The sequence below is a fragment of the Dermacentor andersoni genome, chromosome 3, assembly GCF_023375885.2.
Source record: "Dermacentor andersoni chromosome 3, qqDerAnde1_hic_scaffold, whole genome shotgun sequence".
NCBI classification, from domain to species: domain Eukaryota; kingdom Metazoa; phylum Arthropoda; class Arachnida; order Ixodida; family Ixodidae; genus Dermacentor; species Dermacentor andersoni.
The window spans coordinates 96,433,286-96,456,792 of record NC_092816.1 but is presented as its reverse complement, the minus strand read 5'-3'; the positions used below and the strand labels follow the sequence as shown (position 1 = coordinate 96,456,792).

At 47.0% G+C, this 23,507-nt stretch overlaps 1 protein-coding gene across 1 annotated transcript in view; it reads left to right on the top strand.

Annotated features, from left to right (window-relative positions):
* The first annotated feature begins 884 nt into the window (after positions 1-884).
* LOC126541955 (uncharacterized) overlaps positions 885-23,507 on the top strand; it is a 36,070-nt gene continuing 13,447 nt past the window's right edge. Inside the window, exons 1-4 of the mRNA XM_050188929.3 lie at positions 885-1,385; positions 9,075-9,455; positions 12,676-12,819; positions 15,671-15,819. Coding sequence (XP_050044886.1) covers positions 9,197-9,455; positions 12,676-12,819; positions 15,671-15,819 — 552 coding nt within the window. The 5' untranslated portion in view covers positions 885-1,385; positions 9,075-9,196. The remainder of the gene's footprint in view (positions 1,386-9,074; positions 9,456-12,675; positions 12,820-15,670; positions 15,820-23,507) is intronic.

Genomic DNA, 23,507 nt, shown 5'->3' with positions numbered 1-23,507 from the left:
TAAGATATCTACGTTTCAAGCCTTAATTATTGCGTTAAGAACAAATCTGCCGCAACTTATCACATCCGTGAGCGATATTAGCAAGAAAATAAACTATCAATGACCGCGCCAAGGAACGTTACTGAGTCAGAACGCGACAAGTTACTGCTTCGAAGCGATTGCCAAATAAAAAAGCGAGAACAAAAGACACCATAATTTTGATTTAAGTCAGAAGTGGCACGTTTGAGACAGCTTGCAATACATTTCTACCCCCGCTTCTAGTACAAACACTGTGTGCGCTGCATGCACTGTTTGGACAAGGTGTAATGAGCCTAGAAAGCGGTTACGTGTCCTCAAAAGCTGCGGTCAAAGCTTCGTGTAGTCCACCCAGTCAGAGTCCACGATATGCATCCAAAAAAGAGATTTGCTGAGCATCACCGACGTCATGCACATCCATTGTAAACACGGAGGCAGCGCAGACAACTGAGCCAACTAATGCACAAGTTACCACGTGATCAAACATGGCGGCTCCCGTGGGAACGCCGTGAAAATGGTCTCATGGCCGCGCGCTCTGTCGCACTTCGCGGAAATGAGGTGATGGGCGCGGCCCTGCAAACGGCAGCTATCATGCTCATGATGATAACGAAATTTGGCATCATAAACTGCTGTGGAAGGTACGCCTATAATCGAGATGGTTATTAGGCTAATAAAAAAATAAAGATACGAAAAAAATATCAGAAATAAGATAATAGATCCGCAATATACCCGTCAGCTTCGCAGAAATAAATAAATAAAAATAAGCTAACACACAATTAAGAGAATTACGCTTCTTCGTGCGTAATTCTTGCGCTTTCCTGAATGAAATGATGAGGGACATGAGGTATCACTACCACCTCAAGTTCGACGCCATGTTTGCACTTGTCCAGATTTACGATGGGGAGGAAAAAACAACCAAATACTTGGGAGATCGTCCTAGGTTTGATCCTGAACGAACAAGCAGCGCACAAGCAAGAAAACAAGAAGTATCATAAGCGCAGTGCTCAAACTAATACAAGACTACTGACGCGGGAGAGCGCGAGCTTAAGTATTATAGGCCTTCCGCGGCGAGGCGGCTGGTCGTGGAAACGCCGCTCACCCTTTCTTATCTTTCTTGTTTTTTTCCGTTCGCATTTCACGCGCTTTCCCGACTTGTAGAAAGTGGACACCCGAGAGCGAAGGGCGTCAGGACGCCACGTTTGCCGAAGCAAGGCAGCTGGCTCGACCCCGGGCACACGTCGCAAGTGGCGGTGTTTTGGAGATGCGTGCCATTCATCGGCGAACCGATCGTGCGAAGAAAGATCTCGCGTGTAGTGCACGAGAGCCCAATTTGTTCTTCAACCAAGAACTACGTCCTGTGGATTTTCCTGGTGAGTCTCGTCAACCAGTTGCGATAAGATATATAGCGTTGTGCAGAAGGGCTAATGAGACCAAAATATGACGTTGTATATATGGCATTGCCTGACTATCCAGTCCTCCTCGCTCGCGAACTCGGGTAGTGTGCAGGATGTTCAGCAGGAGTTCCAGTATTTTGCACCAGCACCCATATTTATGCAAGGAACTGTATTAGAACATCGTGCATGTCACGGTGCAGATAAGCTCTGCTCGTTGCACCTAAAATTAAACAGATGACGACCAAGAGACTTGCGCCGGCAAACTTCGGGAAAGCAATAAGGATCCCGTAGAAGTTCACTCGCATCTCGTATTTTTCCAAGCGTATTTAGATGTAAGAATTAATGTGTAGAATTAATGCATGCCTGACAGGGGGAATCCTTACAGCTAAAGTACTTACTTGAAATCAGCGACAGCCAAACGCCTTGATAACGAAGCGCTCAGGACGTTCAAAATATCTCGTTATATACAGGTCACTTCGTTGTAACGATCTGGTGCCGTACGGCCTCCGACAGAGCATGGTATAAGCACATCCATCAAAAATAAAACATTCATTTAACATGAATTCAACATGTGCTTAGTGAAAATCGCTAATTTTCTTCTTCGCACTTCCTCCGGCTCAACGTTGCAAGTACGGCCGACCCTATGTTATGGAGATAACATGCTTCGTGTCGAAACCCGAGAGTGATGCAACGTGTGGCTGCAGAGCGTCGGATTACTATATTGCCACCGTTGTCGTTAAGCATTTCTTGTTCGTCTTCAGACGGTTCACTAATGTTGCCATCGCCCGCAGGGGCTTCTGCGTCAGCAGGCGCTTGGTGTGTTGCGACACGACGTAGCCGAGTAGGCGCGTGGATCTGTCATGCCCCGTCTGCCTGATGGCCCTCTCAATGCTCATAACAGTCTTTGGGAAGACTCGTGGACTGATTTGAGCAGTCGACTGATCGAAACCTTTCTTATCACGTGTGGCGTGTTCCTATTTAATAGGAAGGAACCTACCTGCTATAATATTGCACACTATTCATATTCATCGATAGATTTAGCACTTGGATCATCCGTACTTTTTCTACTTAGAATGCAAAGTAATAGAAAATCCGTTTGGGAGTGGCCATTTCCCGGTGACTCTGAACTTACTACCACGACACGACATCCCTCCGCATGTTCCTCGCTGGAAGCTTGACACGGCTGACGGGAAGCGTTTTAAGGAATCTATTTGCTTATCACAAGATATTATACGCGACTTCAGCATAGATGACGCTGAAGCATATTGACACGTCTACTTGCTTATCTTTCTTGGCTGACCACTTTTCGCCGTCGAACAAATGTTATCGCTAAGAACAGGTCGCGCCCGCATGTATCGGAAGCCTCGGAAGTTTCGGGAATGTTATCGATGGTTCTATCCGCAGTCTCTTGTCACCCAACCTTGTGTAATTGATCGTGTGCGCGACACGAATTGTGCACTGCTTTCTGGAAGACACGCGAGCACCAGCGGTTACTCTGGAATGTTCGATGGCTCACGTATAAAAGCCGACGCGCTTGACCCGCTGATCAGATTTTCCACAATGGCCGACTGTGTTCACCGCTATTGCTGTGCTTTGAGTGTAGCCTGTTTTTTCAGGGCACAGGTTCACGCAATAAAGAGTTTCATGCACAGTTTTGCCACTGTGTTCTTGACCGTCACTACCATGTGGCGATAATTTAACGCTTATATTATTGATGCAGCCGTAAAGTTCATTCCACAAACAAACAGCCAATCATGTAAGAGACATGTTTCTTGGTGGAATGAAGCCAGCAGAGAGGCACGAGAGAGACAAAATAAGGCATGGAGCACACTGCGCCAATATGCAATGCATGTCGGAAAATCTCACTGCATTTAAACATACGAAGTCATAAGGACGGCGCACGAGGCGGCAGCCTAGAAGAGCATGCTGGCAGAGGTGACTCGCAAGCATCAATTTCTATACCCAGGACGGTAAAGTATGTAATGGGCTGAGAAGGCTAAAAGGGCAGAAAATCGCTCATTACCTTTGATCGATGACCAATGACATACCTTGCAAAACCAGACCGACGCCCTCGGCATATATCTCGCGCGTGTATCAAGCTTCATACGCTACTCGGAATCAATCGTTAAATACAGGCAAGTAGCAGAACTTAAGCCAATGAAACTAAGTGCCCTTCCAATCTGTGAAGGATGATCAGCGCAGCTGTTTATGTGAGCCCCTTAATGGCGGAATGCACCTCCACCGCCAGTCAGCACGACATTGCGCTATCTTCGGGAACGGCTCACGTATGGGGAGTGCTTAACGGCTGCTCACCTCCGCCGCGGGTCAGCCGGGTATTACACTATCTTCAGGATCGGCCCACGTAAGGGAAGTTTTGTGTCGACACATGGACACGCTCCTGGGGGAACTAGCCCTCAGCAGCTTCGCTGTAAAATTGGTTACGTCTTCGTTTTTCTAATTTATTTATTTATTTATTTATTTATTTATTTATTTACTTGGGCTGCTGGATACCGTCCAACCTCATGGAAAGAAGCTATCGTAGTCCCGGTCTTGAAACAGGGCAAAGACCAATCCGACGCTTCAAATACCGTCCAAAAGCACTCACGAGTTGTTTATGCAAACTCTTCGAGAAAATAATAAATCGTCGTCTTTTACATTTCCTTCAATCGAAGAAAATGCTTGACCCTTATCACTGCGGCTTAAGCGAGGGTCGGTCGACTATACTGACCATATCGTGTGCATTGAGGCAAACATTCACGACGCCTTTATGCATAAGCAGTTCTTTCTTACTATTTTCTTAGACATGGAAAAGGCATTTCACGCACCTTGGAGATATGGGATTTTGCGAGACCTTTCGGAAGTGGTATTTGAGGCAATATGCTTAATGTAATTGAAAGCTACTTATCACACCATACATTTTGTGTTATGGCTGACAATAGCCTGTCCAGGCCATTTACGTAAGAAATCGGGGTCCGCAAGGTGGGGTATTAGGCTGTACCCTTTTTATCGTCAAAATGCATTCCATGCGCTTATCTTTACCGCAGAGTATGTTTTATTCAGTATACGTAGGTAACGTGCCATTAGGTTTAAAGTCATGTAACCATGCTGTTTTTGAGAGCCATGTCCGGCTTGGCTTGAACAAAGTGTGTAAATGGCCAGAAGGAAACGGCTTTAAATTGAATCCTCTTTAAAGCTCCTGTGTCCTTTTCAAACGAAAAAGAGACTTATTTACATAGCCCAATGTAAAACTACATAGACAGCAGATACCACACAACACAAATTTTTAGGTGTCATATTAGACTCGAAATTAACCTTCATTACACACTTAAAACCCCTCAAAGAGGAATGTCTAAAAACAATGAACCTTCTTAAAATTTTCTCAGATACAACATGGGGCAGCGACTGGAAGTATCTGATGAACGTGTACAAAAGTCTCATACGTACGCACTTAGACTATGGGGCCACAGTGCATGGGGCCATAGTGTATAGTGTAGTGCGCCTTGAAGATGCTTGACCCTGTTCACCACCTAGATATCCGCTTGGCGACCGGTGTCTTCAGGACAACTCCTGTAGAAGTCTATACGCTGAAGGTAATGAGTGGCCGCTTCATACTCAGATGTCGTACTCCAGTTTCATGTACTTTCAGAAAGTTAAAGCAAACCGCGACCATACCTCTTATATAGCCATACATGACGTCAGATCTGCAACGCAGTTTAATGACCGACAAGCAGCTAGAGAACCATTCTCTCTGAGCGTAAGAAAGCTTTCTGAGGAAATGGGAGTTCCAATTCTCGAGCATAACCTGACGTTCCCAGCGAAGCCATTGCCGCCGTGACAGTGGCAGCTCGTATAATGCGATACATCATTCGTAGAGATGAAAAAACCCGCCCTAGATGCACACATTCGAATGTATTTCCTAAGACTTCAATCGAAGTACTCGTGCATAGAGTTTTACACTCACTCTTCTAAGTCATATGCTGGCGCATGTTTTATGCAGCAATCGTACCGACCTTCTCTGAAACCGATGCCTTTCGCCCGGAAACAAGTGTCTTTACTGCGGAGGCCTATGCGCTATTGTCGGCTGTAAAACACATAAGGAAATTAAAGCTTCAAGAAACCATTACCTTTAGTCACTAAGCGTCGTAAAAGCCTTAAAGAACCCCTCACCAAGCTGCATAGGAAATTTTGGTTATGCACTGGAAGTTATTGGGTGTCTTCTGGGGAGTGTTCTGCCGCAAAAATTTTTCGAATCGGCTCATTAATAGCCGAGATATAAATATTTCAGGGCCGCGAAGCCATAATTTCACAAGGCAAGCTCCACTGCAAAGCGAGACACTCTCTCCGCTCGCCGCGTCTAGCCTCCGCAAGCGAAATTCCCTTCCTGCGTTCTCCCATACCGGACCTCGAGCATCGCGTGACGCCTACGTCACGGGCCCCGCCTTCATTTCTTTTTCTCCTCGCTTTTTTTTTTTTTTTTGCTTTGCGGCGCTGCGCACTTCCGCTGATGGCGTTGCGCGCGAGCTCTTCCGATGTCTAGTTTCACGGAGCGCAAGATTTTGCGCGCTGTGCACAAGGACACATGACTAGCGGTATTATTCAACAAGGTCTATCTAAATAGGTCGCGAAGCTTGGAACCAAAAGCGTGAAAAAACCCATCGCTAGAGGTATCAGTTAGTGGTGCACGATTGAAGCGCGACTACGTGAGGGAGGGACAAACAGTGAAACTAGAAAACCTATGCGAAAAAAAAAACGTTCGGAAAGTTTTCATCAGAATGCTGTTGTACGAATAAATATTTCATTTCAAGTATGTTTGCTGTGCCAAAACAACAAGTGGTAATTTTTTCTATTTCTCAATTTATTAGTTCTTCCTTGGTGACCCCAACCAACCAGTGAATCTGGCACAAGACTTGGCAAGGCTGTGCAAGCCAGCTAGTATGTCGTGCGGAATGACATTGCACACTTGAACGCGGTGGTTTCATCCGAGTTTCTTTATTTCCTTGCGTGTTTGTTCAAAGTGTATCATGCGCTCCAATTCAAATTTTGCGTGACCTAGTGCACCGCATTCATTCGCGAAACGTGTGAGGGCAGGTTTTTTGCTATCGTGAAAATTCACGCTGCAGTATTCTACGCGCTTCTCTCGTCATGACAATAATGCGGAAAGCTCCGCGAAGAAACGTCGCGCTATGTTCGTTTACTCTCCATAACACAGGCTCTGAGTGTCCGACGGGCAGCAGAATTAGTAAGTCGAATGTTTCCTAAATGATAACGTAGGGCGATGTTGTCCTGTCTGATAACTGTTGCATATGAATGGATGGTGTCGCAAGGAATTACGAATGATTCTGTGAAAAGGATCCGCATATGTTGCAATACATTACGACTGCCTGCTGGTTGTCCTGTCTGATAACTGTTGCATATGAATGGATGGTGTCGCAAGGAATTACGAATGATTCTGTGAAAAGGATCCGCATATGTTGCAATACATTACGACTGCCTGCTGGCCATAGTACTTCTCATGCATTCAAACATGTTTTGTTGGGTCAATTATATTGGTTTCATTATTTTAGACGAACAAAAGTGAAGTTTCTTTTGAACCCTATATGGCAGTGTCACTGATTCTATTCGCTCACTTTTCTAGGGAAGCTACTGGAGCAATTGCCGTCAATAACAACCTAATTATGTTCACATTAAGACATGCGCCACTCCTATGGTTAAAGGACACGCTGATGTTTCAGCTGAGGAGAGTCTTGAGCTCTCGAGCCGCCATTTTCTTGACATGTGGGCTTCTATGGAATCTTCGCTACCAATTTACATATACGTTGTAATTCAATGCTACACCAATACCGAGGCAGAACAAGCAGATCACAGAGCGTGAACACGCGCTGGAACACAGTAGACAATGGCATAGATTCGGTACCTTCGCACGTGATTGCACGACCGTGGGAACAAGCAGACGAAGCGGAAGTACATTTCTCTTGCTTTGGTGCAAAATAAAACAAAAATCACGCAGACATTCCGTTTGTGTCTTTTATTATTTCTCTAAACTTTAATTCGTCATTTCAAGCAACAGAATACACAAATAACAGATGTTGCCTTGAATAATTTTCAGAATAACGTGTCACCACGAGCGACGTCACACTTCGGACTCGGCTACGTAGGCATAGGGACGCAACTACGTCACTGTCCGGCTTGGAGCGTGGTCGCCGCGACAAAAAGGGAAAACGGCGTTCGGGTTAAAATTTCAGACCTTTCCGGGTCGCGTAGCGATGTAATTCTTTAAAAACACATCGTTAGCGCGTATTGTATGCTCAGCGCTTTTCAGCTCAAGACGATTAGACATGGGGGCATTAAATGTTACTGCGTAAACGCAGAACCCCTGTGCTTACCGAGCTTTATTCCCTTCTTGCAGACTCCTTTAAACTGAATCCTATTAAAAGCTCCTGTGTCCTCTTCACTCGAAAAAGAGGCTGATTTGCAGAACCCAATGTATAACTACATAGACGGCCACATACCAGCTGATACACAACACAAATATTTAGCAGTCATATTATCCGTGTGTCCCACTGAACAATTATTCAATGTTCTGAATTTTTTTACGTACGGCATTTTGTAATAATTCTGTTGGATATGTATGCGAATGTTTAATCATTGTCTATGTTATTGTGAGTCACTGCGTCCTCCACGCCCTACGAGACGAAGGCCCAGTAAGGAGGCTAGTTTCTCCTTCAGTGTTGGCTCGTGGGAAATGTGATTATATTGCTTGAAATACCACACTTCCAACTTCGAAAATGCCTGTGTTCTTCAGAAACAGCGAAGTGTACAGAATTTTAATAAATAGATCCAAGTATATCGTATCCCTCAGAACAGAGATTATACGCACTCGCAGCCCTGTGAACGCAGAAAAAAGTGAATGCAAAATCACCAAAACATGCTGCGCAAACAAGACAGCTGATTGATTACGATTTGTGGGAGATTATCGCCGCAAACAGCTACCAGTCTGCTGTATCCACTGCTTCCGCACAACGAATTACTTTGGTTGCACGTCAGTTTAATTACCCCATCCTGCAGTGGCATTCTAGCTATCTCCAGTGGGGAATTCTGTTTCGCGACAAAATGCTTAAAAGATTCCGGTGAGAGATAAGGCCTGCGTTGTGCGTATTCACATGGCAGACGTGAGAAAGGAAGAGCCACACTGAGCCGTAGACGACACGCAGGCAGGCACTTGGAAGACACGGCGTTGCCATTTGATTTGAAGACAATTAGTTCGTCGACTCTCGCAGTAAGAATTTGCACTTTTTGGGAAATATAGGTGATCGCATCGTATGGACGATGGCATACGTCCAGTAGCAGCGCTTCAAGGATACTAATGTTACTATGTTACAATGCGTGAAATAAGTTGGCATCGACACGGGTATACATGTACAGGCTGCGTGTGACCGATATTCGTTGTATAGGAGACAAAGGAATGGTGCATGCAACGGCTTTAAAACTCAAAGCGAACACATCTATCAAAGTGTTCAGTTTTCATTCCTTCGGAAGACGAGCTTCCGTTGAGGCAGGTGGCCAATAAAGATAACGCCGTTTCTCTGACCGTTACAGCGCGAGCAAGCAAATTTCCCTTAAGAACATCGAGTTTACTGGTTTCTCCTGCATGCCTGGCTCTCGCAGATGGCTCTACAAAAATTCTCGGCCGGCATGACTACCGACTGAATAAGAAGATGACTGCCAGCCATCAGTTCTAGAAGCTGTTTCCTACTTCGGAGACTTGCACGCGGGTCACCTATAAAGGCATGGAGGGAAGCCAGGGGCGTCAGCAGCTGCGACAGTCTCAGCAGCAGCACGAGCGGAAAGGGCGGCCGCCGCCAGCTGAACCTGACGACATGCGATCCTGGCTGGTGGCTGTCGCCTGCGGCTGGAACCTGCTCTGGAGTAGTCTCGTTCGTCGCTCCACGGGAGTCATCTACGTCGCCCTAGTCCACGCGTTCGGCGCCACACGCGAACAAAGCAGCTGGGTGCTCAGCGTCGGCACCAGCATCGCCTGGCTGATCGGTAAGTCATCTCTTTGCGAAGACTAGCAGCTAAGTGTATATATACTTCACGCAGAGTTCGCGCCATCTGTCAAACTGCACAATAGTAACGTTTGTCATCACCATGTTATCTTTCCAGAGGGAGCCACTAAAGAAACTGCGCAGAAATAATAGACAATTAGTGTCAATGTAAGCGAATAACCGGAACGAACTAAATAACGAGAGAGCGAGCAAGCGAACGAACCAGCAAATGGACCATACGAATAAACGAGCGTTTTCCTTTCTGAGTCCGACCACCAGCCATCGACCACCGTTCACCGACCAACCACGAAAACGGAGGAAAGCAGCACTATATAAGATATATATATATATAAGATATAAGGTAAATAAGATATATACTATGTATCTTACACCGTGTTGCGAGGCGTGGGAAAACGACGAGCAGTCACGGGGCGGCATGCTTATGTAAAAGCAGAATAACAGCTGGCAAGTTTGTCGGATAACATTCAAGTAAGAGCCATCAATCCTTGTACGTAGAAGTGACGGGGATAAGGATCTCTTTAAAGTTTGACTCAAGCTTGTTCGCGACCACGTGATACTTTATGGCAATAGTATATGCTGGTCAGCAGCACAGTTTGGAGGAGAGCTGGACAAACACTTACGCCGTTTCAACGCTATAGCGTTAAGAAGAGAAACCTTCGTGAAGTCTTCGTTGATATTTAACGAATTTCTGATAGCAGAATGACCACCGTTACCATGCGAACAGTCTTCAAGACATGGGGAAAAGACGTAGAAGTGAAGGACTGGTGGCGGTAGCGTTCGTAATTTACGCAATTGCTCACCGCGACGTCAGATCTACTTTTTGTTGGTTGCGTCTACTCGCGAGCTTAACGTTAAAGAGGGACTTCGTTGCATTCGAAAATTACTCGACGTAGGAAGCTCCGAGAACTTCTCTACAAGGGCCCGAGCACATGAAAACAGTTCTAAAATTCTTGACGTAAAGCAAGTTAACGCACCAGTAATGAGGTTCCGGGCGCCAACTTAAAAAAGAAATTATAATAATCGGCGCATCCCACGCATATGTGCGAATCAGTGATAAGGTGATCTTTCCTTCATGTTTAGTGAAATAACTTCACTTCTTCATGTCTTAACCGACACCGCTACGCGCGGACGCTAAAGACACGAGGTGGTGGACGTCATCGCTGCACCTTTGGGGGATGCCCCGAACTAACAAATGTAGCAGAGTATCTTGGACCGCATCACGGCACCTGACAGCGGGCGTCTCCAGCACCTGTTCACCTCCGAGGAGCTTCGAGATCGTCGCCCTTCCGTCGCATGCTCAACAGCATGCGACGGCTCCTGGGCTCAAGCAACGAAGGCTGAAAATTCCTCGCGTGGCATCTTCTGGCGCTGACTTATTCATCACTTCCTGTAGCCGACTTCTTAAATTTTCTGTTGCCAACTTCTTTACTTCCCTGCAGCTCAACGCAACTCGCTCAATGCGCGCGCACATCCCATTTTGCTCCCTTGCCTTCCTTCTCCGCACTCGACTGCATCTGTTGACGAATTCATAACTTCTCTATATAGCCAACTTCTCCACTTCTCTGTAGCAGACTTCATTTCCATGTAGCTCAACGCAGCTCGTCCAATGTATAATCTGGTGATGTTTGGTTCCCTTCCCTTCCTTCTCCGCACTCAGCTGTATCTGTTGCTGACTCCTTCATTTCCATGTAGCTCTACGCAACTCGCTCAATGCACGCTGTGGTCCCATTTTGCTCCTTTCACTTCCTTCTCCGCACTCGGCTACATCTGTTGCCGAATTCATAACTTCTTTATAGCCGACTTCTTCATGTCTCTGTTGCCGACTTCTTCATTTCCCAGTAGTTCAACGCAACTCACCCTGCGCATGATCAGGTCATATTTTGTTTCCTTCGTTTCCTTCTCCACACTCGGCTGCATCGGTTGACGAATTCATAACTTCTCTATAGCCGACTTCTTAACATTGCTCTTGCCTACTCCTTCATTTCTCTGTAGCTTAACGTAACTCGCTCAATCCAAGATCTGGTCCTATTTTGTTCCCTTTACTTCCGTCTCAGCACTAGGCTGTTTCTGTTGCCCACTTCATACCTTCTCTATATCCGACTTTACTTCAATCTGACCTTCGCTTTTTTCAGTAGTAATAACTCTTTTCTTCAATTATACGGGCACTCCAAGCGTATTTATGCCGTAGCTGTCGTCGTCACCGTGACATTCCATTGGAAGTTAAGGGGCGATAACACCGTCGCCGCGTGTCGTATGCTGTACGTGCGAGTGAAAGCACGCGAGGGAAGCCTACGATCGCGGCCCAATCTGCCGCACGCTAAGAAAAGTGGAGAGCAAACGCGCCGTCTTCCGACGCGCGAAAGGCCTTTGGGGGGATGGGAGGAAGGGAGGGCACTCGGCTTCGTGCTGCGGCAGCAATTGCCAGTTCGCGACCGGGCACATGGGGGAACTCCTGATCGCGGGTCAGTCTCGCACGCCATTAGGGTGAAAAGCAGGGAGGCAGAGTGGTAGGGTGGGGGAGGGACAGTTTCGACTGCGCCAACAAGTGCGTACTCTGCACGGCGGCGGCGCGGTCACGCGTGCCGTATTTCGAAAGCGATCTGCAGACAGCTCATACCTTTGTGCTCGCTGTGTTCTCGCCTCTCTTGCGTTGAAGCGCTAGACCGCACGAACGTGTCAGTTCGCTCCCTGCTGCTGCCGCGCTTGCTCACACCGGCGTTTTGAGAGCGTGTGTCCGTGCTCATCGTGTGATGTGTTCATGTTTGCTTGTGCGCGCTGGCACCATGCCTGTTAATTCAGTTAGTAAGCTAATGCTTCCAAGTTCATACGGCCGATAAAATTGCTATCCTTACTTCGTAAAGCTGTCCACTGATTTGCTATCACAATCGATGCTTTGCCTTTCTTGGGAAATCGATGAACATAATGTTTTCAAAACTACTTCAAAAGTCCAAACATATACAGTGTTAGCCTTTGATGTCGCATTAATACCGTGCAACAGTGGAGAAAAAGATTTAACAGAAATGTGTTGATAAGCGAGTTGGTAACGCTGTAAATTATTTTCTTCTACACTGCATCTATTGCATTGTTTCTGTTGTGCTGTATCAAGGTCCATAAACAACTCGGAATCATTCCTTAATTCTGAATTCCTGAACAGATGAGTCGAACTGAATGTGTGTCGCATGGTTTGCGTGATTCGGCAGGTCCTCTCGTCGGCTTCCTCACGAAGCATGTACCACTGATGGCGTTGTCTTTCACCGGAAGCCTCTTGACGGCCGTGAGCGCCATAGGCTGCGCCTTCGCCGGGGACATGACGGCCGTCTTCCTGCTGCTTGGAATCTGCAGCGGTAAGCGTTTCCCTTTCGAAGGCGAGCATGCGCGGTCACTATGCATTCGTCGCAACAAGGCAGAAGCGTAATACCAACAAAGCCAAAGCAGGAGCGAAGGGTTAAAAATTATTTATTGAAGGTAAAATGCCCCAAATCAGCACACGCGGGGATCATGAAGGACTCCGCGTATTGGAAGTCTCCGGTATAATTTTGATCACCTGCCTCTGAATACGGGCGTTTTTATATTTTCCCTAATCAGAACGCGGGTGGGAATCGAACCCACGACGTCGTGTTCAACAGCAGAACGCCATACAGCTACGGAGCCAACGCCGCTGGTCTTGCGGCAGCGTTTCTGTAGCTGGACTTGTCCGCTTCGGGACCTCTGAGGAACCAGTTCATTTGTATTACAACAGCCGCTGGATCAAAACGCACAAGGTTGTGCGTTTTGATGGAGCAGCTGTCGTAATACTTACACTGAGCGTTGCGTAGAGGAGTTGTCGCCAAGTATGTCGTTGACAAGCCCTTGTGCTGTAAACGCGTACACGGGATTTTGTCGGCGCTAATACTAGTGCAAACGGTTTGTCATGTTTGCACCAATACCTTTACCTACGAACATACATACGCGGAGTCTCGCGTAAGTACGTTCGGTTCTGCCGCAGGTAGTCACCGGGTGTGCTGTCGATAAGTTCCTGTCCTACAGACGAGGAGGACTTAGAACCTTGCCGACGCTAGAAAATGTACCGGCATTTTGTCAAGTGGCCTTGCCTGTATCTAGACCTCATGCGTATCTGCTATTGGAAACGTTGCCACCGAGTCACTCCAGTTTTCGGGGCCTCAGCTGCTGTCTAGTGACGTAGATATATAGCTGCTAGTTTCTTTTCTTGGCTTCGTTCCAAAAACAATCCCGCTTTTTCTGAGTGTACCTTGAACTCCGAACGAAAGAGACACCTTCCAGCTTCTCTATGCAATGCTTTAACGGGATACTCTCATGACGGTTACATCTACGTCTGTCTTGCGCATCTATAAATGTCTTGAGCGCTTGTTTCCTTTGCGGAAAAAATAGTGAGTCCCTGTAGTCAGTCATATAATTCATCATTGTCATTGTCAACGAGTCAAACGTAAAAGGATCGCCGGCTACAAACATTATTAACAAGACGTTTCGGTAACAGTACGGAGGCCTCGTTGACAAACTTGAAACAATGCTGCCGTACGGTTGCCGAAACGTCTTGTTATTTTATTTCCTTGTGGTAGGCGTCCATTATACCTTTGGCTATGATTAATACCGAGCAGAGGAGTTTTCCTCATACAATTAAACCATTTTTAAAGGAGAATTGGCACGGAAGACTGCGAGAAACTGCCGGCACGGTTATATGTAACCAGCGAACGGCGTTCTATTAGAAAAATAAGGTTAGTCATATCAACGAGAAAAAAATTGTTAAATATCACCCACGCGCTCTTATCTTACGCCTACTGTGAATCCGAATTAATTCGATAATCATCCGTGAGCGGCATCAGCTTTTTAATCGCAGATAACTTATTAAATTAAAAGAAATATATCTTCCACACAGACACGAGATCGGTACTTACGCGCTCCGTATGAGCTATAACGCCCGAGTGCGTGGCTGAGCGCTCTCCCAGGTTGGATAGAAGAACCGATTGGCGCCGTGTTCGCGACATAAAGAGAGATGGTTCCGCTGTTCTTGTTTCGAACATCGCCCCTTCGTGCCTGAGTTTGCCCTCTCTCCCAAGTTATCCCAGACTTGAGGGCATATTTGTCTGGCGAAAATAGTCACAACAGGCGGGTGGTTCCCTTCGTGCGAGCTGTGCGTCATTTATGCTTCTGAAAGTGAGAACTGCGGTCACCTCAGAATTTCACCTTTGGTTTATCTCCCCTCGATGCGCCGTCACACAGATTTCTGTAGTACTGCTCGACGCCTAATTTACCCTTTCTCTCTTTATAAATGGAATCGAAGTATAAACGTCGCTGGGAACTCGCTCTTTCTTATGTGCGGTATTTCACCGCACAAAAAGCGGCCGCCATCTGTCCTGACTGTCTTCATCAGACCGAGAGTTGGCACATGAAACTCTGGGAGAGGGAGAGAGAAGGGGCGATGCTCGAAGCAACAACAGCGTAACTCTATCCCATTAAATCGGGAGCACCGCGTTGATTGACGACACTATCCAACCTGGGAGCACGCTTGTCCACGCGCTAGCGCGTTGTAGATCACATTAAGCGCGATAGCACACACTGTCATTGAAGAGCAGTGTATGCACCTATGGAGGTCCTGCCCGTCATGTCTTGGAATGTCTCGGTTGTCCCCAGAGACAAAGAAGCCACGAAGGTGGCATAGCGCCTCCTACATTACCAAAGAGAGTATGCTTCTATCCATGTCTAAAAACTATGCTGTAGGTGCCTCTATACAACCTCAGTCTCCCAATTTCCTGATTACTCTGACGTTGCGCATTTAGACGACGCGCCCGTAATCACTGACTGATTCATTCATTCACTTAATAGTATCTTTAATTATGGCCTCTTTCTCTCTGTGTCTTTTTTTTATTCCTTAAGCTAAACTTCTTATCCAAATGTTCGTCCGACATTTATAGCGTATGATGTGTCCTTCTTCACATCTATTTTTATTACCACTACGATTAAGTTAACTATACCGGCTAACGAACTGGCCCAACAATATTGAATTACATTGCTTCGATTTCGCGTCCCGCACCGTTCCTTCGAACTAAATTTACATTATTTAAATCTGTAGCCTTAGTATACCGCTTTCAACACCTTTCACGTATACGTCGTGCGTACGCCCGAATGTCCCATCTGCCAAAATATTTTTCACGGGATCTCAATCTCTCGTCGTTGCAGGTATCGGCAACGGCATCGGGATATCTACTAACGACGTGATTATCGGCAAGTACTTCAAGCGATACCGAGGCTCGGGCAACGGCATCTACTACACGGGCGGCACGTTGGCCGGGTTCGCTTTCCCACAGATCCTGCACCTCCTGTTGCAGGTAAGGCAATACTCGCAAACCGAGGCCCACTTGCGTACAGTACTGCCTCTGGATTATACGAGATCAACAGAAAGTAAAAGACAAGCGTACCTGTAAGCTCAAGGAATAGGTTGAAAGCCGTTTATAAAACATTAAGGTCTACTGCATAAAACAAATGTCCTGTATGCTTCTCGATGACGCTTCGACCACATGCTTCAAAACATTCGTTCGTGATTCAATAATTGACACGTGACGCGTGTTGGTCGTTCCTTGCATGCGTCGGATGGACTTCGTTCGAAGTTATCCTACAGCCCCTGAAAAATGACATTTCAGATGTTAACCTTTGCAACTCCAATACATTCCTCTGTCCCCAGCCAAAATTTGTGGAGCTTTTGAGGTTGGAGTGTGAATTACATCGAATAAATTGTAGAAGCCTGAAGTGAACAGGGAATTCACCGGGTCTATTTGGCCTACGTCATACACGTATACGTGGCATTCCACTCTTTTCTGGAGCACCGACGAGAGAGGACTGCGGGACAAGAAAAAGGAGACGTGAGCAGGGGCAGTCCAAATTGGGAGCACCTCAACGATGAGATTTGTGTTCTCATCACTTGCGAGGACTCCATCTCTCTCTCTCCTGCCATCCCCTTTCTCTGCCGGGTTTTCTCGTCCTAACATCCGCCCGCTCTCATGTTGATGGCAACGCCCAGCTTTGCTCTTCTTTATTCAGACGCATCCTCATTCCTAGCATTGCCTATTGCCTGCTGGTGCATCATCCTGAAGAGTCGCAACATGCAGAGGGCTGTGTGACAAGGTCACTCAGATATGGTTTGAGTCCACTTTGTTGAAACTTCGTTTGGTTAGGTTTTTTCTGTTCTTTGCCTTATTTTTCTACGTTTTTTTTTCCTTTTTGACATGTTTGAGTTTGTCAAATCGGACTATGAAAGGTTCTTTCCCACCGAAACGTACTTGACTTTACGATTCTTGCCATCTTCTCGTTGTTCAATAATGTGTATACAGGGCGCAGCTTTGTTTAGTTTCACATTCTGCTGTAATGAAAACTTCTGGTTCACAAAGCCTTGCTGCACCTGAAATTAGCTTGCTTGATGCATGCTCCAAACCTTCCTTCTTTTTTACTTTCCCGTCATTATTTGCTAGCCTGACAGTCTCCTTTCGAACAGTTTCTTTCCGCGCACGACTGTTTGAGAATTCAGTATCTTTCGGCATCCAGTGTTAGTGCTTTTAACTGGTACTGTTGCTTAGATGGCAACTTTTCTTTCAATGTAATTCTCCGTTTTGTTCCCTATGAGACTCTAGTGAACAAGTGGCGAATGCCAACCTAAATGCAGTGTGGAAATCCACCGAAGTGTAGTGCTTCCGTAAAATCATTCCATATTTTTTTCTTGGCAGACAAAGTCTTGTTCAAGTGTTGTTCAAGTGTTCAAGGGCGTAACGAAGTGCAGGTTTGCATGTGGTGTAGTTCAGGGATGGATATTCCAGCATGCCTCTCTTCCTTAGCAAGTTTCACCACACGTACAGCGGCATTTCAGACATGTTTCTTTCCCCATTGCATCCTGCATCAAACCAATCTCACATTGCGCAATTTTTGCCATGTTTGTGGACAGCATGTGAATATTTGGGAGATCCTAATGTGCAGGGACCAGAAACAAATGTTTGAGTTTCCTTTTGCTGTCATTAGTTCTTTCCCCCTTCTCTGTGAATTCATTGACTTGCCTTCTGTTATTACACAACTTCTGTATTGGCAAACATTGTGCTAGGAATTATTTTTTATAAGCATTTTTACGCCCCACCTGGTGAGAAATATTGCTTTCCTGTGGTTGCATGGGTTTCTATATACTGTATATATATATGTGCGTGTTTTATCAATGTACATACAATGAGATTCCCGTTTTTACGCAATAGACCAGCGTTGACGTACATAGACGCGCATGTGCTCAGTGGATTTCCGACGTATATTTTTTCTTCTTCTCTAATTATGTTCCCCTTCTTTTTCGTTGCCCCTCATTGTTGCAGCTGCATCGCAGTGTCTGTGTACACATGTGAGAAAGACGTTGGTCATTGAGTTCTCGTCGGATTCCTGTACATGTTTTCACGTGTAGTGGTTGCTCAGGTTTGCTTATATGTTGTTTCGACATACCTCAAGCTGGACAGAAAGCTTTCGTAATGCGTCGGAACTACTCTTGACAGAGCCTTGCCTGGTATCAGCTCTCGCTCTCTTGTGTGCACTCTATGTGTGCTGTGCGCTGCGTCTCTCGAGGGTTTTGGAAATCCACAGACGGGGAGCGGGTCTCAGCTGCATGGGTGGATCTTGCTGGCCCCAATGTTTTGCAACGTGCTGGCGCGTTCAGTTGTTCTAGTCAAGATCGAAAACTCTTGAACACGCCTGGGTTGCGGTGAAACTTCCCTCTATGCAGCTGGAATAGTTCTCTTGCAATTAAAGTCTATCGTGGCTCGAACGAGAACAGTGTCTTTGAGCTGAGCACCCATGCAAGTCCACTGTTATTTGTGTAGAGCGGTGGTAGCAAGTGCCTTTCGCATTTCAGTGCGTAGTTAAACTTTCTGTAAACAGAAACACCTGTGCCGACTATGTCTCACTTAACGTTTTCTGTCTACTCCATCAACCTCAAGTGTTCAGGCGCCGTCCTGCTCCTCACCGTTCCTCGACCTGTGTGCCGAGTCAAAGTGCACACCGGTGCGAGGCGCACAGTCGGTGTTCATGTCTTTTAGCTTGCGCTGTTACTTCGGTTAATATACCACAGAATGCGCCGTCGAACAAATCGTTCCGTCGGCCTGAAGTTAGCCGGCCTGCCCACGAGCACTGCGTGATGCAGCCGCCGAGCCACACAGGGCAATTCGTAACCACGCTCTTTTTTTTTTCATTTCACTCGTCCCAACTTTCCACAATTAAGCCTGTAGACATCGACCTACACGCGTCGATGTCTAGCTCGAACAAGTCACTTACAGGTATGTTCATGGGCGTGTGACAGTCTCCTGTAGTACTTCCAATTTTCCCAGCATCCGCGGAGACGCATAGGGCAGCACGTAGACTTCAGACTTCCATACTATACGTCCCTGATAGTAGTGCGACCCTCCGCCGTCTTCCTTGCGAACGTCAGAAAGCTCCAACAATTGCGACATGTGACTAGAGAATTCTGCAAGTCACTCCGGCGAAAACAAGCTGGAGCGGCTCGCGAAACTCGGCCGGGGTTCCTTGCACGATATAGTTTATGCATGTGGGTAAATTCGGCAGTATATGGATTAGAGACCGAATGCCGATAGCTGTTAGTGTATGGACCTCTGAGGTTAAGGGGCAGCAACAGGATTGGGCAAGTTCCATGCTGCTAATGGAAGAGAAACGGCGGGGTCTTCATAGTAATGGGTGCCACGGGAAGGTATCGATGCGCAGTCGAGGATTGCAAAGAATTAGGCGGTGCGACGTGATTTTGAAGTTTGGAGAATAAGATGGAGTCGGCTGGCGTGAGAATGGCATGTTATTGAAGATTGGCCGTTTAGGAGGCTGATCATCGGAGAATCACGCATGTCCATCACTCTTGTAAATATTTTACTGTGTTTCTAAGGTGTTTCTAAGAAGATTTCAAATAATATTTAAAAATAGTCGTTTTGACATAAACGGACGGTCCCTTCGGAGACATGCCGCAAGTGGCGGCGACCATGAGGTTAACACAACTGATACATGGTAATTAGTCGCCAATTAACACTTTTAAACTTTTATTTTCAGCGCGTTCATCGTAACTGGAAAACTGAAGCGATCGCTCGGATCAAGCCATATCAACTTCTGGATCTAGAAAATTGAGATTACCCGCAGAATTGAGGCACCGCTAAATCAGAGGGCGCGAAACAGAAACTGGGAGGCTGAAGCGAGTAGAATCACTGGAAAAAATTTCAGAGTACCGCATTCGTTTTCCCCGCGCCGCCGACGCGTTCATTGGCCCAACGTGACTTTGGGGTGCCATATACCTTCCAAGCGCCGGGCGGGCCGGCTGAGTTAGAGCCCAGGAAGCGCAGGTTCCCTACGTTTTCTTTTTTTTTTTTTTTGTGTGTGTGTGTGTGTGTGTTTCGATTATCGCGCTCGCGTTTGACTGCAAGGAAATCATGCCTGGCTGCTGCGCCTTCGCATGCAGCAACCGAACCGAGTCTAGAAAGACTTTTTTCTCAATTCCCACCGGAAAAAATGACCGAGAGCGTCGTTCTGCGTGGTTACACAGAATCGGCCAGGAGAACTTCGAGCCTACAAAAAACACCCGCGTGTGCGAGGTATAAGTACACCTTGCTTGTGCTTTTCGGCGCTGTTTTAGAAGATATTTAAGCGAAGTGCACGCGGTGTTAGCGAGGCCACGAAAATGGGAGTTCATTGCAGGGATCGTTCGCGTCTTGCACGCTTGACGCGAGTACACGTGTACGCGTTTGTTGCTCAACACACGCGGTTATTGTGTGGTCGTGGCACGCGAAGGCACACTTATCGCGCGAGAATTCCGCGTCCTCACGTGCACCAGGTGCTCGCATTATTTCTCCGCGCACGTGAGCGCGCTCTCGCCTCGAGTTACTCGACCCATATGGCACTTTTTTTATCAGACCGTGACGATCGCAGTCAATAAATACATGGTCAGTGCATGTCGTGGGTCCACATAACGGCCGTGTGCAGTTGTGTCGGCACTGGTAGAAAAATAGAAATGAGTTAAATGTTAGCAATCCTTGAAGCTGCGTGTTTGCGGCCACATGCGCGTTTACACCTCCACTGAGCTATTTTAATTGTCTCACTGCGTAAACTTCTAAACCTTTACAACGTATTCTTCGACTCTTTAGTTGGGTCTTTCAACTTATTATTACAGCTACCTTCCATGTTTTTGTTGTTTCACATGTCTGAAACAGGGCTTCATTCAAGGAAGCCCTGGGAGCCTCCTTGGGCAGCCCAGCGTTAGGGTGACCAGCATCCCACTTCTAACCATACAACAAACATTTGGAGGACCACTTTTGTGCTGAAGACTTTGAGAAGCCTAGAGTTGATGGGCGTTCCACTTATCCATTGCTCATTTATACATACGCATTTTGAGGTTGAAACCAACGGAAGGTGATATTCACAACACATGCTTCAAATTTTGAGCTTGTAAGCCGTGCACATGCAATGAGCTGAAGTCAGCATACATATTATGTTTTATGTTGAAATGCTACGGTGCATACCCAAATAATGTTGTGCTTGGTGCATAACAAGAAATACAAAACAGCAGAACACCCATTAGCTTTAAATTCACTCTGTCACTATGCATGTTACATAAACCGGTGTAAAAAGAAAGGCGTTCCTGCCTTTCTTTTTACACCGGCAGCAAATCTTGGCAGTATAAGAAAACAGTCATAAATAAGTTAAAAAGAGTAGCCGCTCATGAACGCACTTGACAGCCGCGTTCATAAATCACAATGTGGCAAACTCTCGCTCATTATTAGTGTACAGAAGTACATGTACGTTGCTGTAATCACGCAAATGGCTCATATTGCCTTCCACAAGATTTAGTGCGCAACATGGTTATGAAGTTGGTTTTTACACTTGCTGTGCACAGATCGTCTTACGATCACGGCCAAACACCGGTGCGCACACGGCAGTCGCAGTGTATCGTGCGTATACGGCGGACGAAGTCGCCCGGCAGAGTCGAGAACGCACGGTACCCGATTACAAACTAAATTAAGTGTATCCGATGTAGCTTGTGAAATTATACAATGAACGTACGTACCTGTGACACTGTCAGGTGTTAGTTTCGTCCTGCTTGGAAACATTCAATAGAAGCCGGCGGTGGTACACGATGTTCATGCCCAAAAGCACAAGCTTGCCTCATTGCGGCTCGAAGTGACGAAATGTTTCCTTCGTAGCTCGCCCCGCGGAAGGCAACAAAAACGGCCGTGGCTTAGCTTGGTTAAGCCTGGTGATTGCGAAGCAATAGTGTCCGTAGCGCCCCTGGTGAGAGGAGCGGGAGTTAGGCCGCCGTTGGTGGCTACCGCCTCGCCTCGCGACGGCGTGAGATGGGGCCCCGTTTTTACACAGCTGGTGTGACGTCACTCTAGGTCACGTGGTGTGACGTCATGCAGCGAGGTCACGCTAAAGGTCAATGGTGCCTACCACCGCCTCGCCACGGAACGGGCTGAAGTGCGACCTAAAGTAGTATTGCTTCGCAATAAAAACGCGTGCATAAGCTCCCGATAGCAGCGCTAAGCTGCTGCCCACAATCGTAGCACAGTTCTAGCAGTAAACACGATCGGCGAGCAAAACAACCACCGGCTGCATTATTTCGCACAAAATAACATTTTCTTTTCTTTCTTACCAACGATTATCTCCGGGAACAAAGTATTTGTACTTCAGTAAACACTCAACCCGATGTGTCACCGAATATCAAGCTCTTCCAACACGGCGGCCTTCCCGCGACGCAGTCGGCTTGGAAGGTATAAGGTGGTGGCCCTCAGTGTTGCCAGTCAAATCGCGACCTTTACGGTACTCTGAAATTTTTTCCAGTGACTCTAACAGCGAGCGCAAAGCAACGCCCCTCCAGGCGGCGCACTGTTACGTCACCCCGCAACGGGCAGCCAGAGGGCTCCGTGCTCCTCACTGTCGCAGCGCGCTGGCTGCCCGCTTCCTCTTTCCAACCTGTATTAGCGTAGCGGGCCACAGACAATTCCTCCTCTGGCCGTTTCCTCTGCCTACCTCACGCATCGAAATTTTCTCTTTTCTTTCTCTCTACCTCTGTGGCAACATATGAAAAGAGTTTACATTGAGCGACGCGGTTCCCAGTGAAAATGTGTAAAACTGGGTCCTGTGGTCTGTACGTGTAGATGATCGCTAAGAAGAAAAAGCGTTCTTTACAAACACTAATCAAAGTTCCGCTTTAACCCGTTCCCACAACGCGTGGAATCCGAAGATTTCGCCGTTTTCCTGCGATAGAAATTACATGGACGCGCCAAACGCTTTTACGCTGTCGGCGTCGCCGTCGCCGTGAGGTTCCCTATTAGCCCCGAGAACGACCTAGAAGGGCGCTGCGAGCGCCGCTCGCGTGACGTCAGGGCACGGACAGTTCGGGCAATGTCCGGGCGCCTTCTGCTGCGTGTCCGTTTGTTCGCTCTCGTTCCCAATGCTTGTATACTTATGACGGGCATCTCAAATATATATTTTACGATGTCTTCGTTCGCGCAAATGTAATCAAGAAGCTTATTTCCTAGATGACAATATATTTCTCAAAGGCAACGCTCTAGTGCCACCCGAGGGAGCTCAGACCAGCCCATTGCGGGTTTTTCATGCGCGGATCTGCAGTTGGAAATACAAACTATAGATCAGCGAAGTGTTAGCTCACATGAATAATAAAAGCTGTGGGGTTCTCCTCCGTGCTCTTGGGACAAATGATCGACAACACAGTAGAGCAAACAATCACAAGATCATTTATTGCACCTTTCATAGATCAATGCCTACTAGCCGAGTTGCTATCCACAAAACATGCCGATGGGTGCGCGACAAATCTAGAAGTCCGACTCACCGCGACCGGATAGCGAGCGAATATGTTCGCCCCATGCTGGATCCCAACGCCTGGTCGTTCGCGCGTGCGGTCACGCGAACGGTGGCGCGTTCGAAGGCGGCCACGCGAGACGGTCTCGCAGAAGCATGGATCGGCGCACGCGCGGCACGGCACGTCCGC